The sequence below is a fragment of the Nannobrachium achirus genome (assembly GCF_963921795.1).
Source record: "Nannobrachium achirus genome assembly, chromosome: 15".
NCBI lineage: Eukaryota > Metazoa > Chordata > Actinopteri > Myctophiformes > Myctophidae > Nannobrachium > Nannobrachium achirus.
In genome coordinates this window covers 35,300,527-35,317,483 of record NC_137822.1, presented here as the reverse complement: position 1 = coordinate 35,317,483, position 16,957 = coordinate 35,300,527, and the positions used below count along the sequence as shown (strand labels likewise).

The following is a 16,957-nucleotide window of genomic DNA, read 5'->3' as shown; positions in this document are numbered from 1 at the left end:
ATGCTGCCTATCAGAGCACTTCGCGGTATTGGCCGCCGTGCCATCTCCACATCCATTTGTGTACAAGGGCCAGGGGGACATGGTGTTGCTGCTGCTAAAATAGAAGACTACACTCTCCCAGCCTACTTTGACAGCCGGTTTAACCCCCTCCCTGACATTCGACATGTCCAGGACCTGAGTCCAGAGCAGAGGTCCCTGAAGGAGAAAGAGAAAGGGTCATGGGCAGCGCTCTCTAATGAGGAGAAGATTGCATTGTACAACATCAGCTTCAAGCAAAGCTTTGCTGAGATGAACCAAGGATCCGGAGAGTGGAAGACGGTGATTGCAGGCATGCTGTTCTTCGTTGGCCTGGGTGGTCTGATTGTGTTATGGCAGAGGAAGTTTGTGTATGGGCCTGTCCCTCACACCTTGGAGGCGGAATATAAACAAAAGGAGCTGCAGAGAATGCTGGACATGAGGATGAACCCAGTCGAGGGCTTCTCGTCCAAGTGGGACTATGAGAACAAGCAATGGAAGAAATAGACTCTACCGAGATGTGGTTCATTTCTCAACCCTTTCAATATCAGGGGCCACTTGAAAATCTTGCAGCTCCAGTGCATGGATCTCCATATGTGAAGATCACGGCACTGACCTCACCAAAACCTGGATAACCATACATGGAAAGTTTTGGAAACGACTTGATAGATCCCTGATGTCATCAATATTAAGCCCATATGTGGGAATGCCCACATATGGATATATGTGTTTCAGTCTCGTGATAACCAGTGGGGTTGTCGCAGGGTTGTCGTGATGCGAGTCACACTTGCAAATGAATGAATTACGTCCTTGTCCTTTTATGCCCATATATGGAGATCCCTTATCAATATTAAGCCCATATCTGGGAATGCCCATATTTGGACATATTGTGTCAGTCTCTGTTCTTTCAGTGTAACCTTGCCCTTTAGAGCGAGGTCGCCTCTCGCCCTTAGGGTGTCTTACCGGTTTTAATCAATGGTTCTCAAACTGTAGACTAGGGCAGTCCCCAAATGATTTGTGCCTTTCTGTTTTCTCACTCAACAGTACACAAACCAACATAGCCTATATGTGTAGGGTACCTGCACATGTCTAAAGTGTCAATTGATTCATTGATTGAATCGTTATTAACAGTTTGCAAATAGCACAGTGGTACCATCATGATAATACAATGGTGCTAAATGTTAACACAAGAAGCTCTACAGGCTTGTTTCCATTGTGGGCCTGTATTTTAAGGGCTTTGAAGACTTTTTTAATACCTAAAAAAATAAATAATAGGCCTAATCAACAAATTGGCCAAATTGTCAAACATTACCCATAAGAAAGAATTTGTGAAAATGAAAAGAAAAGTAAATGCCTCAACTACAATTCCAAGTGCTTGTCTGGGTGGGGGGCCCCCAGTTCAAATGGTTGTTTTGGGGGGTCTCAGCCTGGAGAACAACTGATTTGTCTTGCGGATTGGGTCAACATAGTATATATATATATATATATATATATATATATATATATATATATATATATATATAGATGGAACATAGTATACCGATAAAAAGTTCATTTGTATGTATCACAATGAAAACTCATTATTTCAAGGTCTTTCAAACAATTCCATGTCATTCTATATATTATTATTCTTGGAAAATCGTAGTTTTTGCCAATTAATTGGGGGGCCACTTGCAATATCCTCACGGCCCACCAATGGAACCTGGCCCACAGGTTGTGAATCGTTGGTCTATAGACGGGTTTCTGGTCCACGTACACTGATAAAACTAGATGCGTGCGCAGGGTCCGTACCAAAATTAGCTAATGAAACCAACGCTCCCCAAAACAACAGGTTTGGGGATTGGACGGAATTGATTACATGATACAGTCAGCTGTGCATTTAGTCTCAATGTTTGTAAACAAGAAACCCGTCTATAAGACTAGAGCATGTTCTCAAAGTGGGGTACAGGGACTCCCAGGGGTCCTATCACACAAAAATATGGCGATCCCCCTGTAGTAACTCGGACACTCTCCCCTGAAGACCCCTGCCCTTGTTTATACTTTGGAAATTCAGAAACAGCCGAATATAGTAAATATAAAAACATATGTAAGCTGATGTATTTGTAAAGATGCCATGCTCTGTAAGATGCCTAAGCTTAATAAATATAACATTTGGAGGTCCTTGACATGAAAATGACCACAACTGGTGTATAACGGCCGGACTACACCAAGCCGTTTCGCGCGCGTCAGTGCGTATGCGTGCGTATGCGGGGCGCGCAAGCGTATGTGCGTTTTGGATAGATCCAATGTATATCAATTCAGCCGGCTACACCGGGCGTACGGATAGCGCGAACCACGGATACGCATTCCCTAAAAATAGGATCGGTTCTATTTTTTAAGCACGCCTATGCATTTTGTACATATAGGTCTACTATCTGGTCTTCCTCACATATACTCCCTCCTTGGTGTAGCCTGGAGCGTTTACGCATACGCGAGCCTCTTCACGGACAGTACGCGCGTATGTGCACATTTCTTGGTGTAGTCCGGCCGTAAGGTAAGGTAAGGTAAGGTAAATTTATTTATATAGCGCTTTTCAAAACAGATGTTACAAAGTGCTGTACAATAAAAGAGCAAGTCAAACAAAACATCACAATAAAATGAAACACAACAACAAAGTGAATAACAAACAAGGTAGAGAAAATGTACATAGAAATCATTCAGCAATAAAAACAACTATTTATAAATTAAAATGTTTACGAAACAACAGACTGACACACGCACACGCACACGCACACGCGCACACACACACACACACACACACACACACACACACACACACACACACACACACACACACACACACACACACAAAACCTAAACAAAAGAATGCAGGGGTCTTCAACAGGGGGTCCTCAGAGTTACTACAGGGGGTCCTCCAAATCTTTGTGTGATAGAAACTTTTTTTTTCTCAGAAAACTTAAGCCTAAAATAGCCTCGCACTGCGAGGTGTTGTGAGCTTGTAGATCCGCTATCTTAGGCAAAGCCAGGGGTTTAGTGTAGAGGGGAAAAGTAGAGTGAAAGGTCAAGTTTATTAAGTATTGAGGTTTAAGTGGTTAAATATCTGAAAACACAACTTGACATTGATGCGTGCTGTCAATATAAATATGACGCGTGCTGTCAAACGATGACACTATATAGAATCTATGAACAGGTTATGGGGGTCCCTCATAGAGTATAGGCTATAGGGGGCCCTGCTCTTCTCCTTACAGCCTGGAAACGTTGAAGACCCCTGAATGAATGTCTTAAGAAGGGGGTGGAGTCGACCACTCAACAATGACGCAACAGTTGTTTGGTGCTGTGACGTCGTTGGTACACGTATGGCCTAGACGGATGTGACGTCACTTGTACACGTAGCCTCCTAGCAGGATGTGTTCATTGAAGATGGTGACAGATCAGCTTCACTGTCCTGCTGCACACTTGTAAGAATTTATCATTTATTATACATTATTCAAACAACAATGTGTTTTTGTCTTTAAATTTAGAACGCGAGAAATATAAAAACCCATTCGCGAGCAAAACCAGTAATAAGCAGTGTGCTCTGGCGCGTTTAGAACGGTTTTAAACAAAATATGTGTCATATCTTAGTTAGCGTTAGCTAGAGATGGGATTTATGGCTCTATGAAGTGAGCACGTCCTCTGGGATCCGTTCCTGTCAAAGAGCCGTTCAAAAGACTGGCTCATTTTAGTTACTTTGTAGATTTTGTTTATAATTTCAAATCATTTCAACCCTATATTTTGGAAATAGCCGATCTACAGGCTCAAAATGCATTGTGAGCTTGTAGATCTGCTATTTTCAATTTTTTTTTCCTACATTTAATTCACTGGCAAACCTGTGAAATGGAACATTCTGCATTATATATTTTCTACTATTGGTACTTTAAGTGCATTTTGATACCAATACTTTTGCACTTTTACTTATAGCCTATATTAATTCCAAACTTGTACTTGTTTCAGAGAATTTCGACATTGCAGTACATTGATGCTTTTACTTGAGTAAAGCATGTTTATACTTTTGCCACCACTGTTCACTTAGAAAGGAACGGCTCCCTACTGCGAACCGGATCCCGTCGTTCATGTCAAAAAGAGCCGTTCAAAAGACTCGACTCGTTCACGGACGTCCCATCTCTAGCATTAGCCCCAGATGTCAATGCTAAAGTGAGCTAACGTTAGCCGATCGATTATTAGTCAGGTTAAAAACCTGTTACAGATTAACCGACCGTTCGATAGACCCGCCTGACAGCATTGGATGTGCACCACAAACACACGTCTCGTTGACATTCAGTGGTTTAAGTGTTGTTTGGTCAACGTTTGCCTCTTTAGAAAGCGGCGTTTTGTGCTGACATGGCCAAGTCAAGTGTCCGGCATGCTAATAATACGTTCATGACATGTTTTTGTGGGGCTTATGTTCGTGTCGCCAGACAGACCTATCGCTCGACCACATTATGACGTCTTTTATCATCTGGGGGGGAAAGAGTGTCATGTTGTAGATGTAGTTATAATTGTAACATTTAAATGAGCCTTTTAACTCCGCTTCCCCAAACCGTTAGCTCTAGAGATGGACAGTAGTATTATAGTTCCTTATGGTGTCAGTGAAGCCTGTGATATTGATTGATGATGTATTGATTGATTGATTGCCATGGTTTTGATATTGATCGATTGATTGAAGACTTTATTAGAAGTTTGCCTAGGAAAAAGGTACAGTGTCATGACGGTACAGTTCACTGGTACAAGGTCAACTAAAAGGAGATCCTAGTTAGTAAGCTCTTCAGCTTTTTTTTATTACACTGGAAACCTGTTATGCATCTCACATAAGTAACATTGAATGACAGACGGATAGAACACAGTATGCTATGAAGAGGTTAACATAGGCCTATAGCAAAAGAAAAAGAAGGAAGAGGAGAATAAAAAAACAATATTTACAGTGGATATGGATAACAATGTTGAATGTAATACAAGTGATTATACTTATTCCTCATTCCTCATTTGTCGTTAAAGTCTGTTAAACACAGGTCTGCAATCTGTCAAATGCTGGATGATGATAATAACAACAACTATCTCTACCACACATGATGCTATTTGATTTTGGTGTTGACGGCTGGCTCTAACACAGCAGCATTAGCTGGTTGTTGGTTAATGTTATTATCCCTTTGCTAAGGAGCTTTTGTCTGGTATCTAGTCTACACCGTCAAATCCCCAGATTCCCCACTATTCATTTAACTATGGCCCATGGGACTGTAATGATCATTGCTGAATGTTTTTTAACCCTCTGTGCTTAAAACAGCTGGGAGAAAAATGTGGGTGTATGCTACATATCCTCCTGTCAAAATGAACCGGACACTGTCACTGTTAATCCTCTCACATACTGACATTACATCTGTGCCTATCAGCAGTAGATTTCATGCTCCATAGCTTCTGACTGGAAAGGCAACTAATTATACAGCAAGCAGGTACAACTTGTGTTAACAATGGTATGAATAATCACGAGTAGGCTGTTTGTGGCATTGCTTATTGCCTTTTAGAAAATGCTGTCCCAATTCCAAAGTTCATGTATATAAGATTAGCATCCCCTTTTACCTCCAACATGTTGATAGGTCTCTCGCCTCTGCTAAAGACTCTGAATGTCTGGTACTGTACTTAGTTTCTGGTACATATCAATCACTTCTCTTGCAAAGATTGTCCCCTTGATTGAATAGCCGTTTGAAAAGGTTTTCACAGAATATTTCGATAATTTGTGATTTTGTGTAGGATTATCTGATTTTACCATGCCACAAGTAGATTTTCTTTAACCTTGGGGTTAAGCAGATTTGAAATCAAGTGTGTGTGATCTTTTTAATTTATGAGATGTGTTTCCACTGAATGCTTCTATTAGTAGGCTATTTCCCATTATTTGTCACATGGCATTAACATATCAGAAGCTATTGTAGTGGATATAATTGCAGTTTGATTATGCTGTCAGCTGTGAGCTGTCCTTGCAGTGTGTGTGTAAACTACAATATCACAATGTGCGTTGGAAGTTGCCACGTTGTACACTTAGTTAAATAGGAACACAAACTTAACACAAATAAAGGTGTGGTGAAGTCTAAACTGCATAGTTGTGACCGTAGGTCGCACTTACTACAGAAAGCTCCACCAGGTGTCCGTGCGTCAGTCAGTCCGTCCGTCACACGTCAGACGTCACACTTTTGCCCTGCTCATATCTCCGCAACCGTTGCCCCGATCCATGCCAGATTTTGCACACACACTCCTTACCTGCCAAACTACAACCTCCAAGGACCCCCGGAGCTCCAGGGACCCCCAGCTCCCTCGGGGACCCCCAAGTGTAAAAAATGAGCACATGTGCAAAAATTACCAAATGACCACCCCAACGGGGCTGCTCACGGGGAATTCCTGGGGACCACCCACTCCTGGTGCTCCAGAACGGATGCAAAAGTGGTGACGCCCCCAGTGGAGGACCCCCTCCACTGCAGCTCACATAAAATGCCGTAACTCGGCCTAGGAGCGTCCGGGAGAGCCGGGGCCGGTACCTATTCGTCCGCCAAGGCAACGCGGAGACCCCACCCCTCATTTCTCACATGGCCCTCTTCTAGCGCCACCTTCAGGCCGATTTTTACAACACATTTTTGCCCACTACTCCTACAGTTTTGGCCCTAAAATCACGCAAATTGCTACACAATATGTCTACACTCATCCCATCAACATGAATCTGTCCCATATAGCGCCACCTTCAGGCCCATTTTTAAAAACACATTTTTGGACACTGCTCCTACAGATGTTGCCCTAAAATCACGAAAATCACTACACAGTATGTCTACACTCATGTCATCAACATGGCTCAGGCAGATTTTGGAAAAACACATTTTTGCCCTATTTGTGGAGATAAGTGACCTACGGTCGCTTATCTCCCGATTAGGGAGTCTTACTGGTAGCATATCTGTCTTTTACAATCCACTCTATTGTGTTCTTTATTTTTCCCTCTTTCTCTGTCTCTTACACATGCACAGACGCATGAGGACACGAACGCACGCACACTCTGCCTCTCTCACACAGCCCTTCCCATCTCACAATAATTAAACACCGTGATGACGTAGGTTTTCTCTCTCTGTCTCCAGCTACATCTGAGTTAACCTTCAGTGGCATCACCAGAGTGGCTTGGTCCTTGGACCCGGACCTGTCCTAATCTGCGGCCATGCAGCCTCCACCTCGGGCCGGACCCCCTGGAGCCTCGGGCCCCCCTCCCCCTGGGGGAGGGCCCAACGCCTTCCGCAGGACGAGGCCTCACAAGCACACGGCAGCAGCAGCGACTGCCATGATGGGTCCTCCGCCGCCTGCCCAGCCCATGACTGACCCCTTTGCTTTTGGCAGACAAGCTCCTCCCCCGATGGCTGCGGGTGGTCCCCCTCCGGCGTCCAATAGCAGCCCTTCACCCATGCAAGGTCCGCCCAATAGTGTGTACTCTGGGGCGGCGGGACCAGGGCTGCCTCCACAATCTCAAACATCTGGGGGTGCAGCTTTTGGTCCGCCTCCATCATCCACCCCAGGGGTGAATCTTTTTACCCCTCACCCCAGTACGACGATGTCCCCTGTCCTTTACCCAGGTCAGCAGCTACCAGGCGCTGCCGGATACCCTCCTCCTAATGCAGAACAGGGCTATTTTAATTCGATGGGGCAGGCACCGCCAGTGACCACCGTGGGGTCTCCTCCTCCCATGGCCACGGCTCCCACGCCTGTCCAGGCACCTTTCGGCCAGGACCCCCGCGGAGAGCCTCCTCCATCTCAGCCCGTGCCCTTCCAGCCAGTGCCTCCAAACTCCTCCTCTGCCCCGTGGGCACCTGATCATGGAAGCCGCCCTCCGTCAGTTCAGAACTATTTTCAGCCCACTAGTGACCCCCCACCGCAGCCTTTTAATGCCCATCCCCAGCCACAGTCTTACCCTCCGCACACGCCCTCACCCCATCACCAGTACCCTCCACACACACCCTCGCCCCATCACAATACCACCACGCCACCAACACACCCTGGCCATCCGCCAGCCATGGCACCTTACCCCCCTCCTCAGAACCCCGAAAGGCCCCCTAGCAGTCAATGGTTTGATCAAAGTGCACCCCAGCAGCATAATTCCCACTTCCAGGCTCAGAGCTATTTCAGTCAGAGTTCAGGCCCACAGGACTCCTGGTTCGGCCAACCCCCACAGGACCCAGGCTACCATCAGATGGGAGCTGGCCCGGGCTCTAGTCCTGCCCATTTTGATTCAGCTGGATCTCAGCATGGAGCCTCCACTGGTCCTGCCCCACCTCCCGCCACGGCCCCATACTCACAGGAGTCTGGTGCGCTCTCCATGTTCTTCAAAGGCAATGACGTGGAAAATGAGGAAACGTTGTTTGGAGAGGGAAGCAAAGCTGTGAACGGTATTCAGGGATCCTTCCAGCCTCACGGCCATCCCCAATCATCACCTCCACAAGCCCAACCACCCCCACAGGCCCAACAACATCCACAGGCCCATAGCCACTCCCAATCACCTCCACAGGCCCATAGCCACTCCCAACCACCTCCACAGGCCCATAGCCACTCCCAACCACCACCACCACAGGCCCATAGCCACTCCCAATCACCTCCACAGGCCCATAGCCATCCCCAGCCACCTCAACAAGGCTACAGCCACCCCCAGCCACCTCAACAGGGTTACAGCCACCCACAGCCACCACCAACAGTTCACAGCCACTCCCAACCACCTCCACAGGCCCAACAGGCCCATAGTCACCCCCAGCCACCTCAACAGGTCCACAGCCCCCAGCCCCAGCCACCTCCACAGGCCCACAGTGGCTACACAGACTCTCACAATGATTACCAAGGAGCTCCTCTGTCGGGTCATCCTCCAATACCTTACATGAACGATGGTAATTATGCAACGGCAAACAGCCAGAATGCCCCGGAGCCCCAGTTTGACCACGTTGAGAACCTAGAGTGTGTGCCCAACCAGGAGGTGTTGCCCAGCGGGTCACACAATAGCCCCGCTGTCGCCTTGGCGCACGGAGTCGACCGATACGAGGCAGGGCCTAATCTGGAGACGCCAGACTCTGTCCCCAGACCAATGAGATCCGCCAGTGTGTCATCAAGCTACAGCAATGTGAGCCATAGTAGCGGAACTGGATCTCGACGGCACCATGGTGTGGTGGGTACCTTCATCCAGCAGGAGAGCCCTCGTCTTTCTGACGACCCAAACTTCTCTGCTGCCGCCGGAGGATACTTCGAGCAGATTGACACTTCTCCAGCTGCGGGTGGCGTGGGCGCTCGTCAGAGCTCCCAGGAGCGGATATACCACAGCCAGCCACCGACACCCAGTCCTCCCAAACCGACCGGCATCTTTCAGGCCAGTGCTAACAGCTCTTTCGAGCCTGTACGCTCACATGGTGTTGGGGTGCGTCCTGCTGAAGTCGACAGGGCAAAAATGGTGGCAGAGGGTAGCGCTGATTCTATTCCTGGCAACCTGGAACAGCCCCCCGATAACCTGGAGAATATCCATGGACCGAGGCAGCCCGTAGCAGCTGCACCTGGAAGTGGGGCGCCTCAGCTGACACACCCCGTCGCTCTCTTTCACTCCCGGCCTTCGTCCCGTGCTTACGGAGCCACTCGCCCCTGTGAGAGCCCTGCCACTACCCTTTGGGCTCCGCACGACCCGTCGACCTTTGGAGCCAGCATCCTCCTGGCCCCGGCTGCTCCCCCTGTCCACGCCCCTGTCCGAGAACCCAGCGCCGACGTCATCCAGCCGCCGGAGGACGGCCCCCTGGACCTCCAGCCCCCGCAGAGAGCCCAGTCGGCGTCCCAGCACCACTCGGAGAACCTGGAGAACCCGCCGATGGTGAGCGAAGGGGAGATGTGTGACTCTCAAGGCAACCTGGGCTACGCGTCTCTACTGGTGTCCGAGTCGCTCCACCAACCTGTTCTCATTGCTCCGCCGGTGTCCAATTACAGCGTGATTCCGCCTAGCAGCTTCGCTCAACCGGCTGGTCAAAGTGCACACGGGGAGACGACTACCTCGCCTGTGAGACCACCCTCACAGGGGCAGGGTAGCAATGCTTCCCAGGCAGGGCAGCCGCCAGTAGCCTCTAATCAGAACCCATTATTTATGCCTGGGCCAATAAGCTTCAGTTTGTCTGCCTCTAGTCAGATCCCACTGAACCTGGCTCGAGAGAACACAGAAGGGGTTAAATCTGAAATCACGTTTCCTCTGCCACAGTCTCAGCCAGCCCGTCCCCCTCTGTCTAGGGGCCAGTCGATGGCTGGAGACGTCCACTCTGCCCCGCCCGTCAATTCACAGGCTCCTCCCGCACCTGCTGCTGCCACCTCCAATCATAGTCAACCATCGAATTATGAACTGCTTGACTTCTCTATGCACCAACCGCAGAACCAAAACCAAGCCTCCGGCCATCCGTCCTCTCTTCAGGGGTCGCCACACACTAGTAACGCGCCGGGATTCTACCTGCAGGTCACCAAAGATGCTCAGCAAGGGGCGAGAGCCGAAGGGGAATCCAGTAACGTTAGGCAGACGAACACAGCCGCCTCTTCTACGACCCCACAGGCTCCTCCTGAAAATGCACCTGCACACGCCCCGTCGGCTTCAAACATCCAGCAGCTTCCGGCCGAGCCCCCCAAGTTGCCGGAGTCTCGATCAATGCAGGAGCCTGCGATGCACGGACAAGGTCCTGCTCCTCCTCCGCTGCCAGCCAGTGGAGCCCCTCCCCCAGGCCAGTACCCCCCTCCTCATCCTCCTCCCCCCGGCCAGTACCCCCCTCCTCCAGCACAACATGGAGCTCCTCCCCCAGGCCAGTACCCCCCTCCTCCAGCACAACCAGGGCCTGCCGTAGGGAACCACTCTACCGCTGCTTACCCTCCTCCTCCTGGGGCTCCTCGGGGGCCGGCGCCTCCAGGTAGGGATGGGACGATTTGAAAATTTCATATCACGATTATGGCAAAAGATTTACGATATTATCACGACAATCAAAATCTATTATCCTGGGGCGGAACGTTTGCCAAAAAAATAGCAGATCTACAAGCTCACAACGCGTCACGTTGTGACGCGTTGTGAGCTTGTAGATCGGCTATTTTTTGGCAAAGACGTTTGATAGAGTGAAAACAAGACTATTAAGTACGTATATTATTATAAGTACCTTTTACCAATTATTGAGGGTTTAAGTGGTACCGGATATGCAGCTCGGCAAATAAAAGGTGAATTTATCCCAGTGCATGACGGAGGACGAAATCACGATAAATCTAATCTCCGCGATACGATTATTGTGTTTTTATCACGATAAACGATAATTTCTCTTATCGCCCCATCCCTACCTCCAGGTGCAGTCCAACAAGCTCCCTCAGAACCCCCCCGGCCACCCTCCTCCCTGGGCAGCCAACAGAGCTATGGCCCCACTCCTCCAGCACCCGGCCAGATGTATGGAGGCTACTACGGAGGAGGCGCCTATGGAGAATACCCGGACAACAGAGCCCCGTACCCTCCTCCCGGCCAGTTCCAGCCTCCTCCACCTCCTGGAGACCCCAGGGCACAGCAATATTATCCTGTATGTGAATATTTCATTCTTCTCCATTTATTTACATATGTACACACATAGGGCTGTCACGACATTTTACATGACGATTAATTGTCACTCAAATAATTGTGATTAACGATTTAAGTGTTACATTTCTGTTTGGCTTGTAGGCTTTGAAGTTGGCAGATATGACACAACCTAAATATACAAAGAAATGACATATAAAAAAGAACATTGATAGTGGAAAAGGCCGATCTACAAGCTTGAACTATTTTTGAAAATGTTTGCAAATATATGAACCTCTTCCAACCTGGAAAAGATTATAACGATTAGGACAAAATAATTGTGAAAATGTCAAATAATTGCGATTACCGGTAGACGATTATGTAATAATTGTGACAGGCCTAATGTACACCTAACAATCACTAACACCTTTTCTATGATGAATCAGATTATTACGATTTATGTGTAAAAACGATATTTGGCAAATGCTTTACAGTTTTATCTTGTTTTCCAGGATGACCCCTATAGGAGACCACCTACAGATCCCTGGTATGGCAGATACCCAGAAGGACACAACCCCAACCCGGCTTACAGAGACCCAAACTACCCTTACAGAGAGCCTCAGGCTGAGCGGCCCAACTCCAGGGCCAGCCAGTACTCCGACAGACCCTCGTCCAGGTCAGAAGAATGGTTTCTAACTATCTGTAATGACCATATCAATTTGACGTTCCCATCATTATTCATTGTTTATCAATGAAATGTAAAGCCGTGTATACTCTTAACAAAGACGTTTGAGAACTAAGATACATATTGTTTATTTTCATCCATAGGCAAGGCCATCCTGACGACTACAACAGACCTAACCGAAGTGCCTATGAGGAATATTATGCAGATTATTACAAGAAACAATATGAACAATATGGTAAGAGCTGCTTCAGCATTTGATGTTTTTTTTTTGTTTTGGCATGGCTCGGTAGAAGACAATAAGCTCATCCCCAAGATGCACCGTAATCTTTCATGGACAGATGTGACTTATGGGTGCTAGTAGTGTTACAGTAAATAGTAATAAAGAAATCGCTGGCTTATTGTGTCTCAAAATACATATTTAGCTACTTGTACGCATGCCCCCACCCACTGATATCAAAATCGCTAAAACGATTGAAAGCAGTAAATGAAAACAATTTAACACTCATCTTTTGTTTTCTCTAATTACAAACTAAAATATGAACCATTGAAAAAAAGTTCTCCTTCAATGGGTTAAATCACTTCATTAGTTTACCTAAATGTTCTGTTCTTTTCCTGTTTTTTTCGACACTAACCTGAAGGCTACAATGCAGGAGCGTACGACCCTCGCTACAGAGGATACTACGACCAGTCCTACTGGTATAACTACGACGAGGCCTACAGAGGCAGAGACCCTTACTACAACCAACAGCAGCCCCTGAATCAGACCTATCCTACCAGCGCTGCCAGTACCAGGTACACACACTCACTGAGCTCATGAAACTGTAATGAAGTAATCTGATGCTTAGTGTGGTCTTTCTATTTATGTATTGTTGTACCACAGTTGTATGGTTGCAGCGGTACTCAGTGTTACCGGTGTTACCGGTGAGCGAGCACAACACAGAGTACTTTACTTGCACACCGATAACACCATTAAATAAAAATAAAACGCAGCCGCTGCTCTTCTCTGCCCCGAGGAGCACAGTAGAGATGTGACGTTCGCCCGCTCTTTTGAACAGCTCTTTTAAATGAACGATGGGATTAGGTTCTCAATCGCGGGCCGCCGGGAGCTGTTCCTTGTGTGGGAGTGTCGAGAACAGATCCAGAATCAACGGATCATCCACGGGGCGAGGCACAGCCCATCAGACTGCATGATGTCTCGTCCCCACTCGCAGGGCAAGTTCGGAGACAAGTTGTGGCTTTATAATGTCACAGCGCGCAGTAGGCAGAAAAACAACGATTAGCCAAACAAGAAAACGCGGGGCTGTTGTAACAGTGTTGTTGCTTTTTTACAAAGCTGAATTTTTAATCGAGTCGGAATACTACCTACAATTTAACGATTGAATAACGACCGAATCACGGGAGCGTGCCTCGACTTTATTACGACTGAGAAATCTTTTCAAAGTTGTTAGATGTAAGAGGGACTTAACAGTGTTGTTGCTTTTTTACAAAGCCGAATTTTTAATATGGTCGGATGGTTGTTGTTGTTGTTGTTGTAGCTTGAGGTAGCATTGGCTGCTACTGAGTGCTCACAAGACGACAAGACACGCAATGGTGGTTGAAACAGTGTTACCGATAACCGCGGTGTTGGCACGGACGCGGTTTTCGGTGTTAAAAATCTCATACCGTTGCAACCCTACACAGTAGCCACACTGTAAAATTACTTGAGGCTGTGGAACCAAATGGACCTGTTATTTTCTTTTCTTTTTTCTGGATAATTATAGATTGTAGATCTGTTATTTTCACTAGTTAGGGTCACAGGCAAACACTGTATCTCTCTTTTGGGTCTCGACCTGAAAAGTTTGGGAACCACTGGTGTAGAGATACATGGGGCGCTTTTCGACTGGCAAAGAACCGGTTCTGGTTCTTTCTCCCGCCTATGGGATGAACCAGAGGTGAGCTTTTACACAGAGAACAGAGTTGGTTTCTGAACCGTAAAAATTGCTTCGGAACGGGAACCACAAAATCCTTGGTTCCTCTGGTTCAATCTGGTGGAAATGCAAGCCGGTTCGCAAGAACGAACCAAGGTTCCAAGAAAGTTGAACGGCACTGGTTCTTGAACCAGGGTTCTTTAGGTGGAAAAGGCCCCAGGGAGAGTCTTAAGTTGGGAATAACCTGCATTAAAGGTCTGCCGGGCTTGGGAATCAAACCGAGTACTCTCCTCAGATGCACCCTCATCAGCGTCTCCGGCCATCTCCATTCTCCATACATCTGGCCAGCTCGGTTGACAGCCGTTGTGTGCTTGTAAAACAGCCGATCTACAAGCACACAACGCCTCGCATCGCGAGGCGTTGTGTGCTTGTAGATCAGCTGTTTTCACTAGTTTTAGTGCGACAGCCTTGTATGATGAAGCAGTGCTTCACTTTACAAAAAGAACATACACATTTGAAACCCGACAGAAACGATTCTAAGTAATTATTATAATCCAGTGCATTTGTATCTCTCTCCATCCTCAGGAGAGAAGGCTACGATGACCAGTGGAAGTACTACCCTGGATACGACGCCAGCTTCGACGACGACTACCGTCGGCGCGGAGATCCGTACGGAGACGAGTTTGACCGGCGCAGCGTCCACAGTGAGCAGTCAGCCCACAGCCTGCACAGCAGCTCCCACAGCCACCACAGCAGACGCAGCAGCTTCAGCTCCCGTTCACAACAGGTACTGTGATGCACTGGTTCCAGGGATAAACTGTAGCATCAAAGTCAGTTTAACCACTTTAACCCAAACATTTAATGGTTTCCTGTGGAAATAAGCTTAGTCTTTTCTAGGATCTCCTTTTTAGTAGACCTTGTACCAGTGAACTGTACCGTCATGAAACTGTACCTTTTCCTATGCAAACTTCTAATAAAGTCTTCAATCAATCAATCAAACCCCATTTAATACTAAATAAATATGTTGATCGGCCAATTATGTACGACACCTTTGTACGCCGAAGTATGAAGATATATAGGGCCTAAGTGGTTTATTAAACAAGTTATCCACAAGTTACCAGCGTCCCATGGTGCATTGCACAGAACGTGGGTGGCAGTTCCTGCGTCGAGGCCAAGCCGAGTGTGATCTACAAGCTGACAGTCTGCTGTTCTCAGCTGTTCTCTACGCTCTTGCCGGAAATTCCAGCAGAAAAAGTATCCCCCCCCCCCCCCCCATGTTGATTCGTTTTCTGTATGTATAAAAAAAATCAAACCCAGTTTGAAGTGACCGGTGGATTTGAGCACCTCCCCTCCGCGGGGACTAAGTGTGTGTGTGTGTGTGTGTGCGAGTGTGTGTGTGACTGAGTGCGTGTGTGTGTGTGTGTGGGCGCCTGGGCTGCTACAACAGCGACACTTGGTCACCGAGGCCTGCACTGGTCACCCAGCGCTATTACAGCTCATGCTACAGACAAAGTTACATACATATTTAGCTAAACATGCAGTCACGCATAGGAGACTGTGTGCCACCGCTCATAAAAGGATGTGTTTGTTGAGAATGTGCTTGTACGTATAAGACAAGAGTATAGCTCAGGGGTATAGCTCAGGGATAGAGAAACCGCCATTAGAGCACGAAGGGTTCCCAGTTCGAATCCGGGCTCCCCCTGAGTGAGTGTCGAAGAGTCCTTGAGCAAGACTCTGAACCCCTAGTTGCTCCCGGTGAGCAGGTTGGTGCCTTGCATGGTTTCCTCCGCCATCGGTGTATGAATGTGTGTGTGAATGGGTGAATGTAATGCACAGTCTATGTAAAGCGCCTTGGATAAAAGCGCTATATAAATGCACCATTTACAATTTTTTAAGATAACGTGATTGCAAATTGGCTGCAATTTCATAACTTCTTTTAATTTGTGTCCATTGTGCAGAGCCAGGTGTACAGGAGTCAACCTGACCTGGTGTCAGCGGTCTATGACCCCACGGCGTCCACCCTGCCTGTGGACTACTCCTACAGACAGTACCCAGACCAGACGGACGCTTCGCTACACACTAACTACAGCCAGTACCCCTACTCCTCAGAGTACAACGCAGAGAACACCTGGATCGCCCCCGAACAGCGTAAGTCACTTACCGTAGCATGCCGTGTGTTCAGCGATCCTCAAAACGAGTCACCAGTCGTTGCAATCATTTATTTAAAAATCATATATAGTATGCAGGTTGTATGCGTTTACCCAATGAACTTGCACAGCAATTAAAAAAATGTCCCAAGTTCTTTGGATTTTGAGTAATGAAGAAGTGTTACATATTGTTGCATTTGATGTTGTACATAGTTCGAGCATAAGAGACGACGGAGTGGTTGTTGCTTTTTATTATTATTATTATATTTCTGCTCGCTTTGCTTTGAAGACTTGTACCAGTTTGAACATGGTTCTTAGGGTGGGGTACTCTGCTACACACAGAAATTTCAAACATAATACGATTAAAAGAAGAAACATGGTTAAAAGAAGAAATATATACTTTATTGTCACTAAATCAATACATTCAGACAGAAAATTACATCCTTTTTGTCGTTTTGTCCTCCCAGCTCCTCCTCGTCCGGCCACGCCAGAGAAGTTCTCCATACCTCACCGTTGTGCCCGGTTTGGACCCGGGGGTCATCTGGTCCAGGTTCTACCCAATCTGCCGTCAGCCGGACAGCCTGCCCTGGTTGACATCTACAACTTGGAGGTACGAACC

General features: G+C 47.4%; 2 protein-coding genes across 2 annotated transcripts in view; both read left to right on the top strand.

The window, feature by feature from the left end:
- LOC308299342 (cytochrome c oxidase subunit 4 isoform 1, mitochondrial-like) lies at positions 1 to 522 on the top strand (the record flags this gene model as incomplete). The annotated part of the gene is made up of 1 exon (XM_080743115.1): positions 1 to 522. One exon carries the CDS (start codon positions 1 to 3, stop codon positions 520 to 522), a length of 522 nt encoding a protein of 173 aa, XP_080599241.1.
- Positions 523 to 3,415: 2,893 nt separating this feature from the next.
- The window catches only part of sec16a (SEC16 homolog A, endoplasmic reticulum export factor), a 38,866-nt gene continuing 25,324 nt past the window's right edge, over positions 3,416 to 16,957 (top strand). The window contains exons 1-9 of the mRNA XM_080743896.1: positions 3,416 to 3,473; positions 7,164 to 10,979; positions 11,401 to 11,624; positions 12,112 to 12,275; positions 12,428 to 12,519; positions 12,923 to 13,076; positions 14,777 to 14,978; positions 16,150 to 16,339; positions 16,806 to 16,948. Of these exons, the coding sequence (XP_080600022.1) occupies positions 7,241 to 10,979; positions 11,401 to 11,624; positions 12,112 to 12,275; positions 12,428 to 12,519; positions 12,923 to 13,076; positions 14,777 to 14,978; positions 16,150 to 16,339; positions 16,806 to 16,948 (4,908 nt within the window). The 5' untranslated portion in view covers positions 3,416 to 3,473; positions 7,164 to 7,240. The remainder of the gene's footprint in view (positions 3,474 to 7,163; positions 10,980 to 11,400; positions 11,625 to 12,111; positions 12,276 to 12,427; positions 12,520 to 12,922; positions 13,077 to 14,776; positions 14,979 to 16,149; positions 16,340 to 16,805; positions 16,949 to 16,957) is intronic.